This window comes from Parasteatoda tepidariorum, chromosome 7 (genome assembly GCF_982258835.1).
Source record: "Parasteatoda tepidariorum strain Cologne lab strain chromosome 7, Ptep-v5.0, whole genome shotgun sequence".
Classification (NCBI taxonomy): Eukaryota; Metazoa; Arthropoda; class Arachnida; order Araneae; family Theridiidae; genus Parasteatoda; species Parasteatoda tepidariorum.
Genome location: NC_141761.1, coordinates 85,275,120 through 85,299,948, shown reverse-complemented (window position 1 = coordinate 85,299,948; position 24,829 = coordinate 85,275,120). Strand labels below are relative to the sequence as shown.

The window sequence follows — 24,829 nt, the reverse complement described above, 5'->3', positions numbered from 1 at the left end:
TCCTTCCTCTCAAATTGCTCTTTATTTTTGCGACCATGTATTATAAAACATTAAATTGATTTTTAAAGAAAAGTACTGATGATACAACGTTTATCGTTAGTAACAAATTAATAAATAAGTTTTGCTAGTTCTGTGAACATTATGGGCACATCATAGGATCTTTGCTTTTCCATCCAATGTACTCATTTTTGTTTTGATCTTTGAGCCAATCATAGAGGGGCTTGAAGTATTCCAAGATAGCAGATGCGTCCATCTTGTCCGTTTTTCCCTTTGTGATTACTTTCATGGCTTCTCTCCAAGATACAGAGCTTCCCAATTTCAACGTGTCACTAAAAAGAAATTCGTTGATTTTTAAGCATCGTTTTCATTACATCAATAAAAAAAAATTATTACATTGATTGCACTAAAGACTAAGTTTCATTTGAAATCACCTGACTACTAATATGAGTTAAAATAATTTAAAAAAATTATTGAACCAAAATTTATTCATGTTTAGACTTGAAACTCCTGTATGAGGAATTTTTAGCTTTAAAGAAAATTTCTCATAGGGTGCTATCGCTACCTTTTAGTTCTTTCAAACAAATATGCGTTTCATGGATGGATCGTAAAATCATGGTGAGAATCAAAACTCAATCGAAATCTGCTTTAATCACTCTTGAGGAAGAATGGGATAAAAAAAAAAAAATTGAAAACCAGTTTAATTTCCCTGTGAAACTTGGAGGCGTTTCTAAGAAACTACTTCAAATCCTTTTCCCAGGGGTAATCGATCACTTTTGAGTTTCGCATTTCTCATTAAAAAGCCTTTTTCCCACAGCTTCTTTGTCTTTTTTTCATCTTATTAATTTACCATTATGTATGTACTCTTTTTGACAACAATTCTAAATATATATATATATATATAGAAAGGATTCATTACAAATGTGATTGATTACTTTACTTTTGTTGTTTATAAGATTCCACATAAAATAGAACACATTTAATTAGTAATTAACTGTTGCTGTTGCAGTCTTTCTGTTAGAGCTGGCTATTACCCAAACCTACTAGGACCCAAACCTTAAATAGTGGCAGAAAAGGTAATTCTTTTAAGAAATATATAGGATAAAAGAAAAGTAAACTCACAATTGCGATAAGGTAATTTTTTACAAAAATAATTAAATTAATTAATGTTTGTTGCCCATACCTCCTAGGACCCAAGTCCTAAATAGTGGTAGAAAACGCAATTTTTTTGAGAAATGTAGAATAAAAGAAAGTAAACTCATAATTGCGATAAAATATTTTTTTAACAAAATATAATTAAAATTTGTTGCCCAAACCTCCTAGGACCCAAGTTCTAAATATTGGCAGAAAATGCAATTTTTTTGAGACATATATAGTACTAATATACTCGTAATTGCGATAAAATATTTTTTTTCACAAAAATAATTAAAGTTATTAAAATTGTTTTAATTATATTTTAATCATTACATATTAAAAGGATAAATTTAAAAATTAAATTTTTGATGCGTATTTATTAGGATTTTTTTTTTTTTTTTACTTTCTTCACAATTTGATCCTAAAATAAAATCTTCTAGACTCAAATAATAAAGTATTTATATACCATAAAACTGACCAAAAGGTTATTTGAATCGAATTTCTAACTGTTCTTATAATTTTTCATTGTAATTAAACTTCTTCCAACAGGAGTCCCTAATTAGTACCTCTCGGTCACAGTGGTTTTTCTTCTTTTTTTTCTCTCAGCTACTATAGGTCCCGTAGTGGACTGATCGTTAAGACACGGTTCCCAGCAGATCACCGAAGTCAAGCATCACTGGCTGCGGTCAGTGTGCAAGTGGGTGACCACTTGGATCAGTCTGCGTAGGGACCGAGGGTGTGCGGTATTGGTCCTCGTTAAACTGTGCTACCGTAAAGTGCTCGACTTCGCGCAGGTCGTCGGGCTACCGAAGCGGGGGTGCCATCCCCTCCGCAGAGGATCGAAATTGTGATGGCATGTCTTCGGATCATCCTCCGGGGTGTTTCCCAGACCGTCGCCAATAGCCCATTGTGCAGCTCTAGTGCGACGTAAATTAACAATAACAACTCAGCTACTATAGTTTTTCTAGTTTTGTTTGTCACCTTTATTTCAGTATATTTTGTTAGCAAACTTTACGTTTTTATACTTCAAATCACTTTTGTTTCCTCTCATTCACGTCTGGTAATGGTAAGTCCTGCAAATGGGTGCCCGTTTTTGAGTGCTTGAAACTTTTCAACTGTTATTTCCAATTTGTATATTTTGCGATTGAAGTTTCTAATCAAGAGGGCAAAATCATCAGTTATTTAATTTTTTTATGCATAGACAAGCCTTTCATAGACAATTAGTCTTAGAATATTACATATTTTAAGATTCTATTCAAATATTAGAATTTTTTTTCTTTTTTTAGGTGGTAAAATTGCGCCAAGTGTTGTCCAAGAAGCTGGGTTTCCAAAGAATGTACAAAAAAATGATAATAATAATAGATTGTACCAGAGAAAATTGAAAAAAAAATTGATTTAAAAAGAAATAAAAAACTAGTCGCTTAAGGGCTTACGTATCAAATCGGCTTAATAAATAATAATTTTGAGTTACGCTTTATAAATAATAATTGTGAGTAACACTTTAAAAAATTATTATTATTTTTAATTTCAGAAGAAATTTTTTATGAATAAGATTTAATTCTGATAATAATAGGAGAATATACCTTAGTAGTTTTCCAGCATTCTTATTTTGATAAATGTCACATTTATGCAGAGGTCCTTTGAATCCGGCTTCATCACAAAGAGCTTTATGGAATTGAAACTGGATCACAAAACTTACAAAGTACCTGCAGAAGATTAACATAACATTTATTTAATCGAATGTTGCATTGAATTTTAACTTGGATTGAAGTTTTGATTTTATGGTTATCTCACTTAAAAATTGCATCGATCTTCTCGATGCAATTTTTAAGATTGCCTTATATTTTTTGAAATGACTTATAATAATTTTAAAGAGTAAAACACTGTTTTAGTTCAATATTTTTACTTTACTTAAGTCATGTCATAAGACATTTTTAGCGCAATTTTCGCACTTTTAAGGGCATTTTTGCACTTTTTAAGGGCATTTTTTTGCACTTTTTAAGGGCATTAGTTGAGATTTTTTAGATCATCAAAATCCGGGTTCTAGTTATTATTATTTACATTCAGACCACCGTTCAGGCATTAAGGCCTGTTTATATGATCCAAGTTCTTGGACGAAGATTGATTGAAACTGGTGAAAACTTGTTTAGCTTGAAGCTTGGATCATCCAAGTCCTTGGATGATAGTAGAACATGTTCTACTTTCCCTCCAAGTTTTTCCTCCCTTAATTAATCATCTTGTAAAGTTTTGTGACGTAAACAAGCAGGCATCAGATTATGTCATTTTGTTATCCATTTTTATATATTTTAATTCAAATAAATTAATCTTTTAGGGTGTATTTGTGTTTTTATAATTTTATTTGAATTTATTTAGTAATTTTGAATTCATGTAAGTATGATTCTATAATGTTGAACATGAACAATGTGCATGTGTAGGTTTTTCATTCGACCAATCAGCAACATTCAAGAACTTGGATAGTGTTGACGCATCATCCAATTCCTTGGAGAGAGTAATTCCCCCAAGTTCTCGGATTCAAGAACTAAGACTGTGCTAACAGATATGCTCAACAGATGTGCTTTATAGTCTATGCTCAAACTTTTTCATCGGGTGAAGTCTGATATTTAAATTGTTTAATTGTGTCAATAAGTGGTAATTTTAATCAAAAATTTTTTTTTTTAAAGTAGAGTTAACAAACCACAATTACCTAATGTATGGAACATCTGCAATTACGTGGTATTTTGCAGCAGCATCTAAATCCTTCTCAGTTCTTAAGACAGGTGGACAAACACCTTGATATTTTAACCTACAAAAATTAAATAAATATTAAAAAATAAAATAAATTACTTAACACGAATATTTTTCTTCCCCGAAAATTATGCCATTCATAATTTTATGAGTATTTTAAGGAGACAGAATAGATGAGCATCGAATTAGAATAATTTTGAAGTTACCAAATTATAAAAATCATGAAATATTTATTTATCATTATATTTTTGCTTGTTGCTGTTTCTTATGGCACTTGGATATGCCAAGTACGCCAACCGAATTAAGTCAGGGGAGGTGCGCCTTTCGTTTGACAAGAGAGCACCACTAGGGTAAAAATACGACTTAGCTCCGAACCTCTCGGATAGATAGCAGCTCCACTCATTCGTGAGGCCACTTTCACAATATTGACATAGATCTGAGGGGGAAACATTTTTCTCCGGATCCCTGTACCCATGGTACTGCTCAGCGACCAATCATGGGACTTTCGTTTCCACAGATTTTGCAGGCGAGTATACCACACGTATTCGGTGGATCTTGGTGTAGTCGAAAATAAACTCCGGCTTCTCTGGACCAGAGTCCGATTCTCTGAGCTACCACGATCCATTATATTTTTGATTGTTTCTGATAAATGGAATGATCATATTGGCTCTACCTATGGCAACACTTCGCATGGCATTCATCATTAGCGTGTGGAGAGTCATAAGAGAAGGAAGTACGTTGGTTTCTGTCTTGATTTTCAAATAGATTAAAAACTTTTAAGCTGGGAAATCATAGGGAACAGAAAACTACATGTACATAGTTTAGAACATAGTTCTAAAACTACATGTTTAGTATGTAATAACTACATGTTTAGAGCATAGTTCTAAAAGAAAGCGTTGTGAAAATTTAAAAAAAAAAAATTGACAATTAAATACGGAAAATATCGTAGAAGAGGGGAGGATCAAGACATGGAACCAGTCTACTCTCCAAATGGCGTATTCGAGCGTTGCGATCTCGAATTATCGCATAATACATGAAACGAAAGAAGCAAATACATATTTTCAGCGCTCTTAAATTTAAAAAAAAGAAAAGGAAATGGTGTGGAGGTGTTGTCTAAAGTCAGCCGTTAGATATCAAAATAGATTACCTCAAATTCCACCATGCAGAGTTGAGTTGATTAGTCTTAACAGAACCATCGAATACTCTCCATCTCCAAGCATCAATTAGAAATCCAAATGGTACAAACGCTATTTTATCCAGAGCCGTTTTTAACAGATTGTTTATTTCTGCCTCTGAAATTTTTTATTTTATTTTTGTGGATTAGGTAAACACAAGGATTTTCGAAACAAACAGAATTTGTTTAAAATGAATGGAATAAAAACTTCTCATGTTCTTTACTTTATTTGAATCATTTGGCAGCATGTTCGAAATTCCTGTCACAAGATGCAATTATTAACTGTGTTAGAGTTAAACTTTTGAGATACAAAATATAAAACTTTTTCAAGAATCAAAATATAGTGAAACTAAATATGAAATTAGGTGGAACTAAGCGTATTAAACCAAAAATATTGACATAGTTATGGTATAGATTTCCAACTACCGATTCCCAGAAATCTTCCTTTTAACAAGAAGTAAGCAAATGAAAGTTTCTTTTTAAGAGACCTTTTGGTGTGAATGCGTGGCAACTGTAATATACAGAATATTCCACCATCATTACCCGCGCGATCAAAATGTATCGAATCACTAGTGGGTACGGCGGGGCGAAAACATCAAAACTATTTTCATTACCTGATGACACGTGGAGTCCTTTCTGTTAGCTGCAACAATCAAGGCCGTTAGATTTAATATGCATTTTTTTAATCGCTTAAATACTGGAGTCCCAACACAATTACTTGTTTTACTTTAGTTTTAACAAGGATTCTAAAAACATAAAAGCTTTTTCTACGGAACGTATATCAATTCGAAATGCATGATTTATTAAAAGTAAGTTTAAATGGTTAGGTAATGATATAATGTTTTCGTGCTTATTTTAGTTTTTATATGTGAAAAATTTAAAAGGATTAAATAGTTCAATACAAGTGACAATGAAACAATTTGATCAGCATGAGAATTATCGTAATCCTGTGTTGCGCACTGTATGCCTTATGAAGGAATTTCCCTTTGCCGACTGTCCAGAGCACTGTCATTTGTTACGAAGTTCGACTACTTCAAGTTGGTGTGTGAGATCAAAATTTAGGATAAGATATGGTACACACTGATCGAGATATATCAAATGCTCTTACTCTTTGAAATTTATTAATATTATATCATCATTATCGTGCATCTATAGCAACTTATAGCTTTAGACTCTAAGGAAGAGAAATTCTTCTGTTAGTAAGGTTAAATGTGTAGTGAAATGAGGAACGATTCAGGCTCAATTCACGAAGCGATTGGAAAAGACTTTCATTTCCAAAACATTTTCTGACGTTGCAAGGATTTCTACCATAAATAACACCATGATTTGTGCTTTTTTGGTTTCTAATAATTCGTGTTTGCAAGGAGGAATGGGTCGCGGTGGCTCAGGAGCTAGAGTGCTCGTCTTCCAATGAAGTGACCGGGTTCGAATCCCAACGGTGGCTGATAAATTTGAATTTCACACCAACCACAGTGCTGACGTGAAATATCCTCAGTGGTAGGTAGACGGATCATGGGTAGGAGTCCCCTTCCCGACTGTCTAACCGTGGGAGATTTTCGCGGTTTTCCTCTCAATGTAACGCAAATCTGGTTAGTTCCTTTAAAAAGTCCTCTGCGAAGGCTAGTTTGTCCCAATACTTGATCCAGGAGTTCCCTTGTCTTTTGGATTGGGTTCAGAATTGCAATGCAATGGAGTTGAACATTAATAGTTCTAAACTCAAAATCGGGTCAGTCGTTCAACGCCTGTTTAAAATTAAAATAATCGAGATTTCTTATTTTCAATATATGCGTATATTATACCAGTTTCTGCTCTCAATTACCTGGGTCATGATTGACTTCTTTCAACAATCCGATTTTTTTCATGTGATCAGGAGTAGCTACAGATAAAGCCAAGACATCACCAATAGCTTCATGAAAGCCTATAAAATTAATACAAAGTAAAATAGTTAATTTCACAAAGTTTTATTAACTAAAACTTATATAAGTAAACCCAATTAAATTTGATTTTGTAACTATTATTCATATACTATATATACATATATATATATAGGTGTCCCAGGATTGTTAGGTAAACTTCATGGGGAGGTAAGGGACATCGCAAGGATTCAGATTTGTAGAACAACCCATGCTCAGAAACGTCCTCGTTCACCGTTAGGTGGTGTTGTTCACAAAATGGATTGGGCGTTGTGGTCCTGTTTCCTGACCACCACGCTCTCCTGGTTTAAGCTGCATGGATTTCTTTTTTGGGGTGCACTGAAAAGCGCTGAGTACACAACACCTGTGGATTTAGAAATAGATGTGGTTGAAAGAATCGGCTGTGCTGCAGCGGGGGGATATCCAACAAAATCCAGTATATTTGTGCGAGTCCGTCAATCCATGGTCCGGCGTCGTAATGCATGCATCGCTAGCAATGGCGGAAACTTTGAAGATCTTTTGTGACATCTTCACTTACAATCTACCACAGCACATGTAATATCTTTAACGAATAAATATTTCAGATGATCTCCAATCTTGTGTCTCTTTGTTTCCTGCACCTCTCTGTCTTACTACTTTCTCATGAAGTTTCCGACCATGGGTTTCTATGCCATTCTAAATCTTTGTGATGTCCCCTACCTCCCGTTAAAGTTTGTCCCAATAATCCTGGGACACCCTCTATTTTAGTTACCTGAGTTTGCACCATTTCTAAATACCACAGGTTGCACCTTGTACTGCAAAAAATATTCCACATGGCCCATCTCATGATGCACAGTTATAAGATCTTCCATGTCAATTCGGGTACACATTTTGATCCTGTGAAATAAAATTTACTCATCTAGAGTTCATTTGTAAATAATAATTATCACAATAATGATAAAAATTCAAAATAATATTTACTATTCTAGATTTAATAAGTCTCTTTTATTATTTTACTATTTGTACCAGGCGGGCGTTACACCGTCTCCCGTCTGAATTTTATTTAAAGGAAACGACTTATATCGAAGTACCACGGTGGACTGATCGCAAAGATACAGTTTCCAGTACGTAAAGCACTTTGATCAACCTGCGTAGGGACCGAGGCTGTTCCTCGGTATCAAGTCCTCGCTTAGCTTTTCTATCGTAAAGTGCTCGATTTTGTGCGCAAGTCATCGGGTTACCAAAACGGAGGAGCCAATCCTTCTGCAGAAGATCAGAAATGTCATGGCATGTCTTCGGATCATCCTCTGGGATGTTTCCCAGACCGTCGCCAATGGCCCATTGTGAAGCTCTAGTGCGACGTAAATAAAGTACCTACCTACGCATATCGAAATTAAAATAACAAAAATCATTTTAACGTAGCTTCCTTTCATAAGTTAGGGGAGAAAATGACATTTTCACGTTTCGTTCCAAATATGTCGAAGTGCTTTTGGAAACAATATTTTTTGTTCTTCCGTTCGGAGCTTACACGAATATATTGAAAGGTTTTTTGACTCATGAGCAGGCCACATAGACCTGTCCATGTGAGAAGCAAAGATTTTCTGAATTTAGTCCACATACTTTTGTGCTTTGTTGATGGTCATGGCAAAGGCGAGACGAACCTATAACCTTTAATTTTTCTAACAGCTATAAAACTTACATATTTTTGGCTTTAACACTTTTTAGTGTTATTTCCACATGACAGCAGACTATTTAAGAATGACTTAGGATAAATAAGGTGAGGTTTTAAGATAAATGAACTCTAACCTCACGTCACCATCATTGTAGAAATCCCACGCAGATGCATGACACACCATTTCTCGATCAGTAGGTTTTTCTATGATTGATTTTTTCCAGAATGTAGGTGTCATTGGTATCAAGCCGAGAGAGGTAAAGAACTCTTCAGAAACTTCAAACATATCCCGAGCATTCAGTTTCTAAAAAAATAATAATAAATAAATAAAAATTTATGCTAATATTTTGAAACAGTTCTCAAAGAATTGCATATGTCGTTATTTAATTCTTAAAAGTCAATATTATGAAATAAAAGTTAAGATTCTAAAGCACATTGATTCTAAAACCCAAAGGAAGGAAATAAAAGAAATAAAAAAGAAGAAGAATCGCCTTGAAAAATCTCTGCACTAATGATCCAATTTTCACATTAAATACACATCCTTTGGCTCAAAAAGCTAACCTTAGTTTATTAATGAGTACCTGGTTTTAATTAAGTATAAAATCAGGTATGGAAATTTTATAATTAATAAAAAATTTACCATTAATAAAAAAATTTATCTTTGAGAAATTAATTAAAATTTTATAATTAATTTTATGATTAATTTTATAATTAATTATGAAATCAGGTATGGAAATTTTATAATTAATAAAAAATTTACCATGAATAAAAAAATTTATCTTCGAGAAATTAATTAAAATTTTATAATAAATTTCTCCAAAAAAGCGTACTTTTTCTGATAGTTTGGATTCTTGACCATCAAAATATCTTGAAGGGGGCCACTATCTGCAAGAATTTAAAAAATATTTTTCTCTGAAATTATTTTTAAAAATACGAGTTTGATAATTGCATGCATAATTTTAGAGATTTCCTTCAAATGTTCCTAAGGTATGGCGAATTACGCAAAAAGTAAAAAACCAATTTTAGGAGATCCTAACTTTCGACCGCTCTGAAGACATAACTATTGAGTTGGGACTATATTTTCCAGGTTATCATTACCTCCCTTCCTTATTTCAGTAGTCAAGAATCCAAATCTGAAAAATATATGTTTACTAGGAGGCTTCGCCCCCTGCTCGCTGGCGCTCACCAACCCCCGGAACTGCTTTCACAGTTCATTTCGGATTGCTGCGCAATCCAATGCTCGCTTTGCTCGCTCATTGGATACGTTCTTAACGTCTAGTTTTTGTATACTTTTTTGACTACTGAAGTTCCGAAAACTTTTCACTGTAGAAAATTCTAAACCTGTACATTTCAATATTATTTTGAAATTACAAACAGTTCACATATTTTTCTTAATCACACTATTCTAAATTTCAGTTGTTGAGAAAAGTAACTGTTGTAAGTTTTGTTTTAAAGTCTTTCCCACCAGAGGGCTAAAACCATGTGTTGTAAAATAATATGAAATAGTAGTCTGCCACTGAACGCCGGATGTAAAGCATCGGCTTCGATGAAAATAAATTCGTATTTTTAATTCTTTGAAAGGCGCCACCCTAATAATATGGAATTTGTAAAATAAATGTATATATTTTTGATTGTTGATGAAGCCCATCATTTTGCGTTTTCATCAGTGTTCAGAAGCAGAACAATAATAAGTTTTTTATTTTTAAAATGTATAAAAACAAAGAAAAGAGTAAGAAAATGAGTATAGTCATAGAAAAAGTTAAAATTATAATATAGTATTTGTCAGTTGAAATAAAACTTTTTGTTTAAGTCATTGACAATTCAAATTTCTCCGAGGCAATTCTAAACCTTAATTTTGTTCAAAATGTCAGTAAAATTAAGGTAGTATTGTTAAGTTGAAACACAATATTTTTAGTTTTGATGTCAGCAATACAATTCAATTTTTCACAAAAACGATTGTTTCTATTATTAAATTCAGTGTCAACAATTCAAATTTTTCTGAGGCAACTCTTAACCTCTAAATATTATTTTTTTATGTACACATTGCTAAATGTCAGTATTCAACCACAAAGCAACTTAAAGTCCTCAAATTTAGCATAAAGTTGTAAAATGTAATGAAAGAGGGTCATAGCAATAATGTTAGTAGAAGTAAAGTTAGTACTGTAAAATTAAGACAATATTTTTAATCAATTAGCCAAGTTCTTCAAGAAGCAGTTGTAGAAGTAGCTGGATAGAAGTTTTTTTTATTTAAAACTTTTTATAGAATTTCTTTAAAAACACAATTGTTAATTTGGGCATTTGGCGATACAACACTTATAGAATCGAAGGATTTGTTACGTCAAGCGCTCAGGTATCATAATTTTGATCTAGTTGCGCTTCTATGTCATTTTGATTTATGTTGCTAAGTTAACGTTCAAAAAATTCTATGGCTGGCAACAGCATTTTTATTTTTTAAGTTGTTTATTTTTATTTCTTTTAGAATTCGTTATTTTTTTAGCGAAATGTTTTTTAACCTAACAGAATTCTTTGCCGACTGTTTTTTCTATGAATGAAGAAAATAAAGTAAATATTTAACTGTTATGAAAAGAATCTTATTTAGTTGTACAAAGTACTTCAGTCAAAATTTGGGAGCCACGTAAGAGAATTATATATATTAGATCAGAAACACATCATTAAAAGGCAGAATGCTTTGGTGTTTTCAAAACAAAGCAAACGTTGCCACCGGCGGAAAAGAAATACAGCCAAAATTTGGGAGCCACGTAAGAGAATTATATATAATAGATTTTTTCATAACTTAATTTATAGTACGCCATAATTAATTAGCATATTGAGTTTGAACCATTGAGACAAACTCTTAGTTCGTGAAAATCCGATCATAAGAATAAAACTTATTCCTGGTGATATCTGTGATTTATTTATTTTATCACTTAGTAAACATCATCTAAACATTTCATTCCAAATATTTACTTTTAAAGGTAAAAAAAAAAAAAAAATGTACCTTTTCAAGCATAGTGTCTGTCACATCTACTGCTTTCTTCTTGGGATAGGGTGCGACAAGGCGGTAGATGTTGCCCCAAGTTTGGGCCCACATATTTCCTGACAGGAGATTTTAACAATTAGAAAAGATGAATTCATAACAGGTTTGAATATTGTTTCATTCATACTTCACAAATATCAAAAAAGATTTTTTTTTAAATGTAACATGATATAAATATTTGATTTCAGGTTGTAAACTCTTACATTTCGATTTATTTTCGCTAGTTGAATATAAAATAAATTTACTTTATCTTAATGTCTATGTCTTGTGTGAATACCTTGTTAAAAATAGTATAATATCCTATATTGATTAACTTCACGTTAATTAAAACTCTTACTTATTTCGAGAAATTTAGCTCGACCTTTAGCTAGCAATATCCAGAATATTAACACATCATCTTGCTTATAAGCAACCCGCTGAGGTTATAGGTTAGGTGGTTATGTATCAGTGGTCTTCTTCTTCTCGTGTTGAGAATAACCCGTTGAAGTAAAAAAATCATTAAATTAAACTTAATTATAAAATAATTAAAAAGTAATCATAGTATTAATAAAAAGGGTGATTTTCAAATACATCTAAAAATGTTTGTCTAACGTTCAATGATTATTAATTAAACAAAAAGTAACTGATGGAAATGCGAAGTGCAATTCAATTGAATGCATGCGAGTGACGTCATCATAGGTAAATAGTGGTGTTTGTCGATTCAGTAGCCAGTTAGGTTCAACACACACATGTGACGTAGCTTATTGGCATCTAATTAATTCAGATTTATATAAAATAGTTAGGAATAATCTCTTCTTCTCGAGTTGCAAGTGCCCAATTGAGAGAAAGTTCCTCTTAATTATCAAATGGACTACAAAAATTGATAAAATAAGTCATTCTTAATTCCAAACAATTGACCAGCGGAAATTAGAATAAGTACGGAAAAGGTTCCTAATAAAAGATTCGCTTTTCAAAATTAAGAACATAATCATAATTATACTGCTTATTATTAATAATATACATAATGCACATGTCACCGTCTTAAACCACTAGAGAGCTGTCCAATTTGCAAAATTCAAAACCTTAGCAGAGTTATCTCAAAAAATAAATTCATTAAAATTTATTAGATCTATATAAGTTGCCCTAATATGAAATGGTACCAGGATAGTATCAAAACATATTTAATATATTATTCATATATTATACCTGGATCAAGTATTTGTGAGAAATCTGCATTCGTGGTGGACTTTTTTAGGGAACTAACCCGCATTTGCGTTACATGGAGAGGACGACCACGAGGACCTCCCACGGTTAACCTGACGGTAAGGGGACTCTAATCCATGATACCACTGAGGATATTTCTCGTCAACACTGTAGTCGGTGAACGCCGGATGTGGAAGTCGTATTGACTAGCTGCGGCTGGGATTCGAACCTGGTTCACCTCATTGGAAGGCGAACACTCTATCCCCTGAGCCATCGCGGCTCAATGTGGATGGTTGACCTTGTAAAGCTAAGCACAGATGGCTCTAGGGGTTAACATTCATCGTAAGACTTCAGGGCGACTACTTTCGACTGATTGTTATGGCCAAGCTTGAAAAAAACGCACCATCCAATATTATTATACTTGTAGTGTTTTGAGTCTAACTTTCAACAAAACAAACAACAAATGAGTACGGAAGACACTACAAGCTTGCTATGTTGCTACCCAAAAAATAACAAACGGTGCTATTTTACACAAATATAACCAAATTAAGGATAGCACTCAAAACATATGACTTTCTTGACTCTTTTTTTTTAATGTTGTGATATTAATTTTTCTTAATTATTTTAGGCTCACGATCCCTGAGAATTTTTAAATTACAGAAAACTCTTATGAATGGTAAAATTACACGTAAGTTTAAACACAAATCACAATAATAAAAATTCCTGGAATGTTAAGCCTATTCACACATCGCTTCGTAAGCATAACATAAGCGGATAGACAACACACCGTAAGTTCTCTAAATTTCTTCCGGTCTTGCTTACGTTCAGTCAACCAACCATACGGATTTTTCTCTAAAAAACTCAAAATTAGGCAAAAAAATGGTACGGTAAGTAGAAATTACTTCAGAAATGTGATGAAAACTTACCCAACAGATGAGCAGGTATGGGACCATCAGGTTTGATGTGGATGTCGGTGTATTCCTTGATTAATTTACGCCTAACGTAAGCATGCAACTGCTCGTAAAATGGTTTAATAGTTTCCCATAATTGATCAAATTCTTCTGTAATATTATCTGTTTCAAATTCTTCTCTCCACATCTCTCCAGCATCCGAAAAACCTAAAAAAAAATAATATTTTTATTTTAGTTGTTTTAATAAACATTTAAAAACTAAAACTCACAAAGGTAATAGTAATTCATTTGTTATACAAACTAAATTTGTTCTTTTTCTTTTAACTAAATGCTAAAACGGAACATATTCATATTTATGTATGTCGAGCATTTTGTGCTTAATTTCAATACTTCATAAAGAGGTTTTTTTTCTGGTCTGAAAGTTCAATTTAGGCCTCATTTTTAAAAAATTTTCAGTTAAATGAAAGGATAAAGTGTGTAATGATATCTTGGTTCTATTTCTTCACCTTTCAGTTACATTTTAAATTTTTTCTAAACCGAAAACATCGATGGCTCTGAATCGCCTGTCCGTTGTTTGCGTTTTTGAATTATATCAAATAGTTTCTGAGGCAAAACGAAATCGCCCACATATACCCCTTAGTATCAAATATCTGAAAATGCAATAAAAAAAAATAATTTTTTGAAATTTATAAACCAAAAAACCACTTAACTCTTGATTTTACTTAAATTTGTTAAAAAAATTAAAAAAAAGAAGTTCCAGATTTCCTTGACTTACCATTTTTGCAAGCTGCTTCATTAGATAGCTCAACATATCTGAGGAATTTGTTTTTCATCTTTTTACCTGTCTCATCTCTCCACTGAGCCCACACGTGCTTCAGCTCATAATAGTTTGTAGATTCTTTCATAATTTCAGTCAGTTCTAGAACAATAACTCTCATTTTAAAAATAGTCCTCAATGAACTGGATACATTACGTTATTGCATTAGATGATTATAGAATGATGCGTATGCACTTTATTAAAATCATGGTTGTTCGTAAATCATAAGATAATGCATTTGACAATGATTGCACAATGTCTGGACTTAATCACTAGAACTATTGTTGCTTGTAAATTAAAACTACAAGCTATTGCATTCGCTGGTTATTACACAATATTGTGAGAACTTCTTTTTTAGAATCATTGTAGTTGTAAACAAAGACTACAAAATATGACACTAGATGGTTTTTATACAAGATAAGTAGACTTCATTACTAGGATCTTTGTTGTCCGAAGATTAAAATTACAAGAATATGATATAGGATCCCAGGAAAGGGCAACACGCAACTAAATTTAATTTAATATGTCATTGTAGTAGCTGATTGATGAACAGTATCCACGCGTCCGTCATTCACTACGTTGCTGTGATTGTCATATTAGCAATAATAATAAGATGACAACAAAGCAACTGTTGTTGTTGTTTCTAATGTCACTTGCCAATACCAGCAAACTTGCTTGGTGAAACCAAGCGAATTTAATGGGGAGGGTGCATTTCGACTTTAGGCAGTCACATGTCAGCTCGTCTTAAAGAGCTGACCAATTCATTAATTCATCCACGGATCGTAATTTTGATCAGAATCAGAGAACGATCAATCTCTAATTCAGTACTCCCAGAGGTATTAATTTGTTATGGGAACTTGGAGAACTGATAGATTCAATGCGCATCAGTCACTATTTACCAGACGGGGGAGTTTGCGGCCGGTCGTTGGGGATCTCACGACCTCTTGAACATGGGCTCAACGCTAGACTATCCCCCCCCCCAAGCAACTGTAAATCCATTCTTTACGTTTCCGAAGGGGACTGGTAAAGAGGAGTGCGTCACAATGACCGCTTCTGTTTGATATTCCAAAGCTCTGGATCTATAGGCTTTGCAGTATTTGTAAACGTTAGCAATGCCCAAGAACGCAAGGAAATAAAAAATCCCTTGCAATCTTTCTCTTGGAGTCATCCTGTAGCACGACAATTCGCATAGCCGAAGCAATGGAGAAACTTCTGCTGTAATTCAAATGGAAAATCTTGAGCCCATCATCTCACCTATAGTCCAGATCTATCTTCGTCTGAATTCCATTCAACAAGCTCAAAAAAAAAAAAAAAATAGTGCGTGGAGTCTCTCCGCGCGGAGGAAGTGAAACTTCGTAATGTGGCAATGAAAATAGGAAGGAGTAGAAATTGATTTTTAGTGAAATCATATTGTTTCTTTAAGACAAACTTTATTAACATTGCTTACAATTCACGATTGATCGCATCTTCTAATTATCATTTTCGAGTGGAAAAATATCCAAATCTATAACATTTACAATGGGATTATGATAACTAAAGTAAGATACGAAATGTTTGAGTTCTATTTTTTCAATATTTCTTGCAAAAACTGCATCAATGGTAGTTCCCCTTTGGTTGTTGGATCATTCCTGCCATTTATCATTTCCAATCCAAATTTGTCTTTAAGGAAGGTTAATAATGTTTCCGCTTCAGGTAACGAGAAATTCACATTAAAATCTCCTACAAGGATCACAGGCCGCTCATTGCCATGGTAGCGTTAAACGCTTAAAGGCTTGGTTTCTTAGGACAGGACGCCGTCAGCTGGAAATCAGCGTTAACCTCTGATTGGTCCATTTGTGAGTTTGATAGTATACGTCATCGAACGCTCATCTTGAACTACAATTGCCGTCCAACTCAACTGCAGTTGGATTACAGCGTGACGTTAACCACAGAAGCAATGGCGGACAACATCCAACAGCACATTGAAATCAGCCAAGATTTTGATTTTGACATTAAACATAGCTTCTTCATTAAACATAGCAGTCTTCATTTAGCTCAGCTATAATGTGTTTTTTCTTGGACAAAGTCATTATTTGCTCTCTAAAACACTGGTCGACAATAACAAAATCAATGCAAATTCAAAATAAATATTTGTTTACGTTATTAACGCATGCGCAATGAGAGATAATGTCTGCGTTAGACCGACTGCTCACGCTGAGCTAACAAAAAAGTATTTTTTTGGCGTCAGATCTACGTCAACTTTCCGCTGACGCCCAGATAAGGCGCTAGTTCTAAGAAACCAGGTCTTGAGCTAACAAACCAGTATTTTGTTGGCGTCAGCGTGACGTTGACGTCACGCCGACGCCCAGATAAGGCGCTTGTCCTAAGAAACCAGACCTTTACGCAACCTTGTTGGAAGTCGCATTAGAAGTTTCACTTCAAAAATAATAATAAATAAATAAATAAAGAAAAAGAGTAGGAAGGAAGGAAAGAATAAATAAATAAACAAAAACTCAGCGTGGACATTGGTTTCAAACAGAAAACGAAGTCAGGCTGTGCGTGCGCAACGGGTTTTCACATGTATAACTGTAATGGAAATGTCTACAGAGTTAAACAATACTTTTAAGTTCGTGAAATAAATTGTATGAAATAGTCTCTGACTTGACTGTACCTTATAAAATTCAGATTTGGGCTTGCGATATCACTTCGTAGTAAATATCGATATTCAAAAGGTTAAATAAATATTTTTCTAATGAATTTTATGATTGAATAAGAACAACTGGATGCATTTAAATTCCGTTCATTTAAATATGCTAAATTATATTTAATGTTACACTAAATATATTAATTGCATTAATGTTACGTGCTTTACATATTTTCTCGTTTTTAAGCTACATTCTTAATAACCTTGAATAGTTATTACAGTTTTCTTGTTGGTTTCGTTGAAATCCTTCATTTCACTTCCCACGGTAGACTGATTGTAAGACACGATAAACAATTGGTCACCGAAGTCAAGCACCACTGGCTACGGTCAGTGAGCAGGTGGGTGATCAATTTGATCAGTCTGCAAAGAGGGGAAGCCACATCCTCTGCAAAGGATCAAAATTGTGATGGCATGTCATCGAATCATCTTCCGGGATGTTTCCCAGACCGTCACCAATTGCCCATTGTTGTGCTCTAGTTTGAGGTAAATAAAATACTAATACTGCTATTTTATTGCAAAACGGCAAGGAATTCACATTTGTTCTAATTTTGGATCACTTTTTATATGTATAGCATCCTTTTAACTGTTATTCTCTTTCTAAATCTTTTATTGAATGAATCAGCTGCTTAAATTTTAAACATTGTAATCAGAAAAAAGTTATCTTTAAAATAAATAAAACTTCATTGTTTCAATATAACAATATTGTAACTCTTCCTTATTTTTTTAATTCTTTTTTATCACCTGGTTCAATAGATAAAGTGCAAGGATCCAAGAGGGATGACATATAACTGCAGACTTTTGCCTTTGCATATACATCTTGCATGTCAGCATTAATATTGCCAAGCTAAAAGATACAAAAAATATGATAAGAGCTGAGAGGATAATATCTATATGTGGACGCAGCAGATAAGCAAATATCAGTTACGTCAATAAAATTGAAGTTGTCAGAATTCCGATAAATTGTTAAAGATAAACTAAAGTGCAGGTAGACCCCGTTTTAATCTACATGATTTCTTTTTATTTACGCATTTATTTTTGTTCTCGGATAAAAACGTTTCTGTAACTTTTTTTTCCTTCTAATTTTAGAGTAGTTTTAATAAATGCTGACATGACCTGCTGACATTAGTTCATGCAGAAATTCTTCAAGAAACAATAAAAATATCGTTTACCCAGCTGGATATATTACCTTAGACCCAGTATTTAAATTCCACACTGAATCTGTCCAAGGCACGAGCAGCAGGCTCGTTTGAACATTAGTAAGCAGTAATGTAATTTTTCTGAGACTATGCCATATCGACTCGCAAATTTTTCATGCATTTAGTAAATCAGTAAATTTTTAAACAATTTATTATTTGGTGTCACTTTTATGCTTCATTTTAATGTATTTCCCTATTGAAGAATACTTGAAAACTTTATTAAAATAAGTTTTAATTACATGAATGTCCAACTTAATCATTTTTCAAAAGTAGAGAGCAGGAACTCAGACTGAGTCCAAGAGTCGACCAAGACCAAGGATTCTTGACTTGAATCCATCTAATTGACTTCATGGACATCTAATGGTCTGAAGTGCAACAACTTGGTTCCACATTTTTCACTTAATATTTTTATATAAAGTATATGACACCATTCGTTTACTAAAAAAATATGTTACTAGACAAACGTATAACCTATTCCTCATAATATTTTTAAATTATTGGAATTGATACAATCAAAATTAGTCCAAAATACAATATCGCTGTTGAGGCTGCTAGAGCTTGTCCAGAAGGTCACGAGTCCTTAAAAAGTCATATGCAATAAAATGAAGGAAGTGGTGGACAGCTTCTGAGGATCAGGAGACCAGGAGCACCCAAAGGTAGAAGATTGATTTCGCTCCGGTGCCTGCAGATTTTAGCTGAGCCATCGATAAAAAAGGCCCATATATTAGTCCTTCACGCCTTGGGTGGCCCTACCAGGAGAATACAATCCCGACGTACTTCCCCTAGGACTTGACAATCTGTTAGGACTTGACAATCTGCTAAGACTTGAGGTTACAATATCTTTCTCTACTGAATCTAGTTAATGGTACTTTAAAATTGAATAAAGATATTTTGTTTCAGCTGTTTTAGGCTTCTTTTCGCTGAATTTTTTTAAACGCCACTTGTATTGTCGTAAAAATTATTCAACAATAAAAAATGTAAAAAGACTTGAAAATTGAATTACGTACCTCGTTGAATTTATTTTCAGGAAGAGCAGCAGATCCTAACACCGATAAAGCTTTGAACCATCTGTAGGCTGTTTCGTTTTTGCCTTTAAAATTCTTCCATGCAAATGAAGTGGCATTTTTCCAGGTTTCTTTGGCGAATTTTGCCATTTCTTCTTCCATCCGCAACTGACGACAAAATAATAATAATAAATAAATAAAAAATGCGCGTTTAAAAATTTTTTTAAGGAAAAATTACTTAATAAATGACCGTCTAATACAAATCCGACGAAAAAGCTATCAAATACAAACATTTGAAGGGATCACAATATTTTCCTATTTTTATTGATATTTTGGTCACGTACAATCTATAATACATACTATAAAATGAGATCTGAGTGACAGTGTGTATCTATCTGTATATTCAGAGTGTTTGGTCAGAAAATTTTGTTTTGCAGATATGAAATCTATGCTTAGGCTTGTGCTAAGAGGCTTGTGCTTAGATATCCCATTTTCTATTTTTATTAGTTTCATTTTAAAGAAATTTTTCCTTAATTTTTGTTTTATTTCTGCTTAGTGAAGTCCGTTGCGTTCAAACTAAGCTTCCTAGAGCCACGGTGGCTTAGGTTATGCCTCCCAATGAGGTGATCTAGATTCTAATCCCAGTGTTGGCTGGTTGATACGAATTTCTCTTCCCGCTCGCACCGGCCATAGTGCTTACGCAAAATATCGTCAGTGGTTGGTGAATCATGAGTTAGAATGTTCTTGCCGTCGGGCTAACCGTGGAAGGTTTTCGAGGTTTTCCTCTTTATGTAACGCAAATACATTTTAGTTCCATCAAAAACTTCTCCACGAAGGCTAGTTTATTCCAATGATTGATCCAGGTGTTCCCTTGTCTTCTGGATTGGACTTAAAATTCTGAGGCTACGGAGTTAAACATTGATAGTCGTAAACTCAGAATTATGTAGGTTGTTCAATGTCGGTTGTAAAATAAAATAAAACTAAACTACCTGGAATTTTTATAATTATTTTTTCATTGTAAAGTTTACACTTTTTCCTCAAAACAAAGCCTCTCATTCTAAAAAAATGTTTCGATTTTTGTGCAAAATAATTCAAATAATACACTATTTTTCATTTTTTTTAAACGTTTTTAAACTGAGCATCCAAGCATGAAGAACATGTTATTTTAATGATATAAAACAGGAAAAACCATTTTTAACTGTCTAAGAAATTGGAATCTTAGTATTATTAATTTTTTGTGTGTTAAGGACAAAAAAAGGAAAAAGAAAAAAAGAATGACAAATGTCAAATTTTTTAACTTTATTAGGTCAATACTAAGAAACTATTTATACTCCGTATTACAAAAGTTTTCCATTGCAATATACAGTGTTAATCTTTCGTTAAGGAAGTTTTTAACTAATATGTCCGTTAATTAAGGCATTTTTAGTTTCATTTTTCCCTTATGGAAAAAAAAACCCTTATCTTAGGCTGTTAGGGCCAATGGAACACAAGAGAGTTGGTAGTGAAACAAAAAGACGACAGAGCTCTAAAATTTTGTGAAAATAAAATCTTTTTCATTATATATTGTAGTATATTGTAAAACTTTCATTCATAATTAATCTTACTCTTGCTGCAAGTTTTGCCCACTGAATTGACCTAGTTAGGATTTTTTTCTTTTAGATTCATAATCATCCATATTTATCCTATTCAGATTTTCATATTTAAAGAACAGGATAATAAATTTTATCTTGTTCTTTAGACATAAAAATCAGAATATTTTCGCGCTGCTGGACCCTAACTCCGAAAAACTTTGAAATTCGTCTACTCTTGCATATTACATTGTATTTTGAATAAGTAAAACCTCATTAAAATAAAGCTTCCAATATTCAGAAATTTAATGACCAAGCAGAAGGAATAAGAAATAAATTTAGTTTTGCAAGCCTAGCATATATGTACTTAAATTCTTGTCTATTCTATGATTAAACTGTTTCTTGTTTTTAACAAGGTTATATTCAGTGAACAATCACTCCCTGCAGTCAGAAAGTAAAATTGATGCTGACTTTTTTCCTCTTTTGAATACGTCGTTTCAGTTAATAAAATTTGATCTTCATCTTCCTGTCCCCCGAAACGTATGATCTTAAGAAATTACAAAAAATGACTTACAACGGGAAAATAATTAACGGGTTAGACCACTCTATACAGATATTAAAAAAAATTGTTACTTCGTCGTACTTTTTTTTTTTTACTGAAAGGGTTCTTCAAAACATCCAAACGTTAATAAATACGAAAAATACTTAATTTTTCGAATTTTAAAATTTTAAGCAACCCTTCACAGTTTGCAGCCTGAGCTCAAAAAACTGTACAATAGCGAATTTCTCGAAGCAAAATTTTTCAAGTCGGTTAAACTTATAAATTGAAAAGAGAAAAATTTCCAACAATCCAATTTAAAACGGATGAGTTCCTAATTCACCTCAATTTCAGAATTACCTATGATTTATAGCAAAATTTGAAACATCAAAAATATTCTTTTTAAGTTTGTAGTTATTTGCAAAGATGAAAATAAAGTTATTTTATGGTCCTAATTCAAAGTTGCAGATATTACTGGTTCAGCAGTGCATCTCTCAAAAAGAGAGGCTCCATTGAACAAAAAGCTGTACAGCCCCGTTTTATTTTATATCGTGATTGAAAAAGTAATTTTTATTAAAAACATTAGTTACATAAAAAAAGACTTTTTACAAAATTTTGATTTATTCCATTGTTTTACAAAAGAAATCGCCAAAATGTACCAACATTAAAAATCGCCACAATTAAAGCAGCCTCAAAACTTAAAACTTGTTCAAGACAATATAAAAACCACTTACGAATTCCTTCTTGTTGTGTTCAGTCAGATTGCTCTGGTAATTCCACTGGGCAATAACACCTTTATTGGTAATTTTCTCTGACAGGCGATCATTGTCTTGAAGAAATCGCAGGGCTGCTGCCAAGTCTGTGTTATCCCCGCTCACATATTTGTCCTGTTTATTCAGACAAGCTGCAGATACAGAAGCGGCGAGGCACACTACTTGCAAAAGAAAGAAAACCGACACCATGATTTTCTCGGTGGAGTTTTGAAGTTAGTGAAACTAATGGGAGATCTATAAAGGGATAAGATAATGATATAAGTTGCATTAATAAACAAAGCAACGAATTGAAAAAGACTATGGGTTGTCCCTCAGTTCACGTAAGAAGTAGTTTTGATTGTCAAAGCAGTTATTTCAATTAAAAAATAAAGTATACAATATTGGGTTGAGTTTGGGATAGCTTGCCAGGAAATTCATCTCCATGGCTTTTGTTGGCACATACACTCTCTTTTGTTGAAATTTTAAATGACCATTTTGCCTAAGTTTGACTGAATTCTGCCATAAACCTAAGTTCTTTATTTTTAATAATCAAACTGTGTAAGAGCGCAGTAACTGAGTGGTCAGTTTTGATTACCAAAACGAGCAGTTTTAGTAATCAAAACGGGCAGCAAAGGAATGACTCTAATTTGTCGAAATATTACACAGCACTGAATAAGCGTCATTCTTTCGTTCAGCACCCCACCTTTGAAAACTCTTAATTACCAGCTGTCGTATTGCAATTTATTTATAGCATTTTACAGTACAAATGGTGACAAATTCAAATCTTGTATGCATTTTGGGACACACTTTATCGAGGAACTGTTTCGAAATAATAATAATAAAGCAGCAATACAGTGAGGTCTTGAATCATGTACTATCGTTCTTGGTTAAATTAATCACCCCAATCTTATTCTGGTTGTAAAAAGGGTTTGCTTCAAGTTTAAAACCAACATAGGCAAGAAAGAAAAAATTCTTTGCATGATTCGATTTTTATGTATAAGTATTTTTTTATCATTCCACAATTATTCATAATAATTACAAGAATTACTTATTATAAAAATAAATAAATGAATAAGAGATTTAAAACAAAATTTCTTCTTGCATGAACTATTGGTCATAACCACCTTCTTCAAGTTTTGAAAACTTTTAATAAACTGAAGGCATAGTTATTTTACATATACTACTATACTTTTTTCATTTTCAGTTGAATATTAGTACTAACAAATTATCCAAACTTGATTTGGAGACATAAGTTTTAGTAGGTATGATAAAAATAAACGTAGCAAAAACAAAATTAAAAAAGCAACTTTACCTGAATGAAACATTGTTTATAATCACCCTCTACTTAGCATGCTTTGAAATATTAATTATACTAAGAACATAATTAAAATGGAATAATGATTTATTGCAATATTCCATAATATTTTAATTTTTAGTATATGCAAACAAGTAGTCAATTAAATGAAAATTAAAGATTTTCAAATAGTATTTCTATTTGAATCACCTTCCATTTAGTGTGCTTTAAAATCTTCAATATATAGAAAGCAAAATTGTGACATATTCTACAATTTTATCATGTTTCTGTACAAACAAATAATCCAAATTATAAAAATTCGAGAGTGAGGATTCAGTAAGTATTATGAAAATTAATTAAAAAATAAAAATTAAAGAGCTTAAAACAGCAATTTCATTTGAATGAAACATTGGTCCAAATCCCCTTCTTTTAGATATCCTTAAAAACTTTAATAAATTAAAAGCATTAGTGTTTTAAGTTCAATTTGAGTCGAAGAATAATCGTATCGAAGAATACGATTATAATTCTCAATGAGTTACCATAATTTGGCGAGTTCTAATAGAATATAATACCTTAGGTAGAACTTTTCTTGTTGTTTTCACGAAATTGATTCCATCACCTGTTGCTCTGACTTTTGCTCGAGTCAAAATCGAAACACGTTCAGAAATAATTGTCAGAATCGTTGACGTACACCTTTCAATATCGTTTCTCCCACTGAAGTTCAACAAGTGTTGTCTGTTTTGAATTTTTTCTTCTTCTTTTTATCACTATCTCAGATGTGCCTAGAAGTATAAATATAGATAAAGTCTTTTTGTATTTAAAGGTTATCAAGTATTGATAGAAATTGCTACCTATTTTGCATTGTATTAAAAAATTGATAAAAAAAAAAGAAACATCTGGCATGAAATATTAATCTCGAGTAAAATCATATGATGAATAATTAAAACTTTGACGACGAATTTTCATTATACATATTTTTTCCACTTTTTCATTACTTTGTGTTAATTTAGTTCAAAATAAGTGAGAAATATTATATTTAGCATTTCAATAATTTTTAAAAATAATTTTTAGCTATACAGCATGAAACACCGGTGTCTTTTTATGCGCTAAAATAAAAAATTTCCGAACACGGTTCATTTCCTAACAATGATTTTTCAAATTTGCCCTTATTTACAGTTATTTAGATTTAAGGGAAACATTACACATTCAAATTTTTTTAATTTACAAAATCAA

General features: G+C 32.6%; 1 protein-coding gene across 1 annotated transcript; it reads right to left on the bottom strand.

Annotated features, from left to right (window-relative positions):
- LOC107441685 (angiotensin-converting enzyme) lies at window positions 1–24,390 on the bottom strand. The gene is made up of 14 exons (XM_043045170.3): window positions 24,169–24,390; window positions 22,285–22,557; window positions 19,448–19,612; window positions 17,986–18,088; window positions 14,520–14,663; window positions 13,760–13,951; window positions 11,613–11,710; window positions 8,749–8,918; window positions 7,715–7,839; window positions 6,870–6,968; window positions 5,024–5,168; window positions 3,836–3,934; window positions 2,715–2,837; window positions 1–329 (listed from the first exon to the last, which is right to left on the bottom strand). Exons 2-14 carry the CDS (start codon window positions 22,510–22,512, stop codon window positions 140–142), a joined length of 1,881 nt encoding a protein of 626 aa, XP_042901104.2. The 5' UTR covers window positions 22,513–22,557; window positions 24,169–24,390; the 3' UTR covers window positions 1–139.
- Between the last annotated feature and the right edge of the window lie 439 nt (window positions 24,391–24,829).

What these genes read in the sequence shown, in the direction of transcription:
- LOC107441685 (XM_043045170.3), bottom strand. Translation starts at nt 22,512, where the DNA reads ATGGTGTCGGTTTTCTTTCTTTTGCAAGTAGTGTGCCTCGCCGCTTCT. An exon ending in CATACCTGCTCATCTGTTGG is followed by an intron (nt 11,711 to 13,759) that starts GTAAGTTTTCAT and finishes ATCTCCTGTCAG; the next exon opens with GAAATATGTGGGCCCAAACT. An exon ending in AGAAGTCAATCATGACCCAG is followed by an intron (nt 5,169 to 6,869) that starts GTAATTGAGAGC and finishes AAAAAATTTCAG; the next exon opens with AGGCAGAAATAAACAATCTG.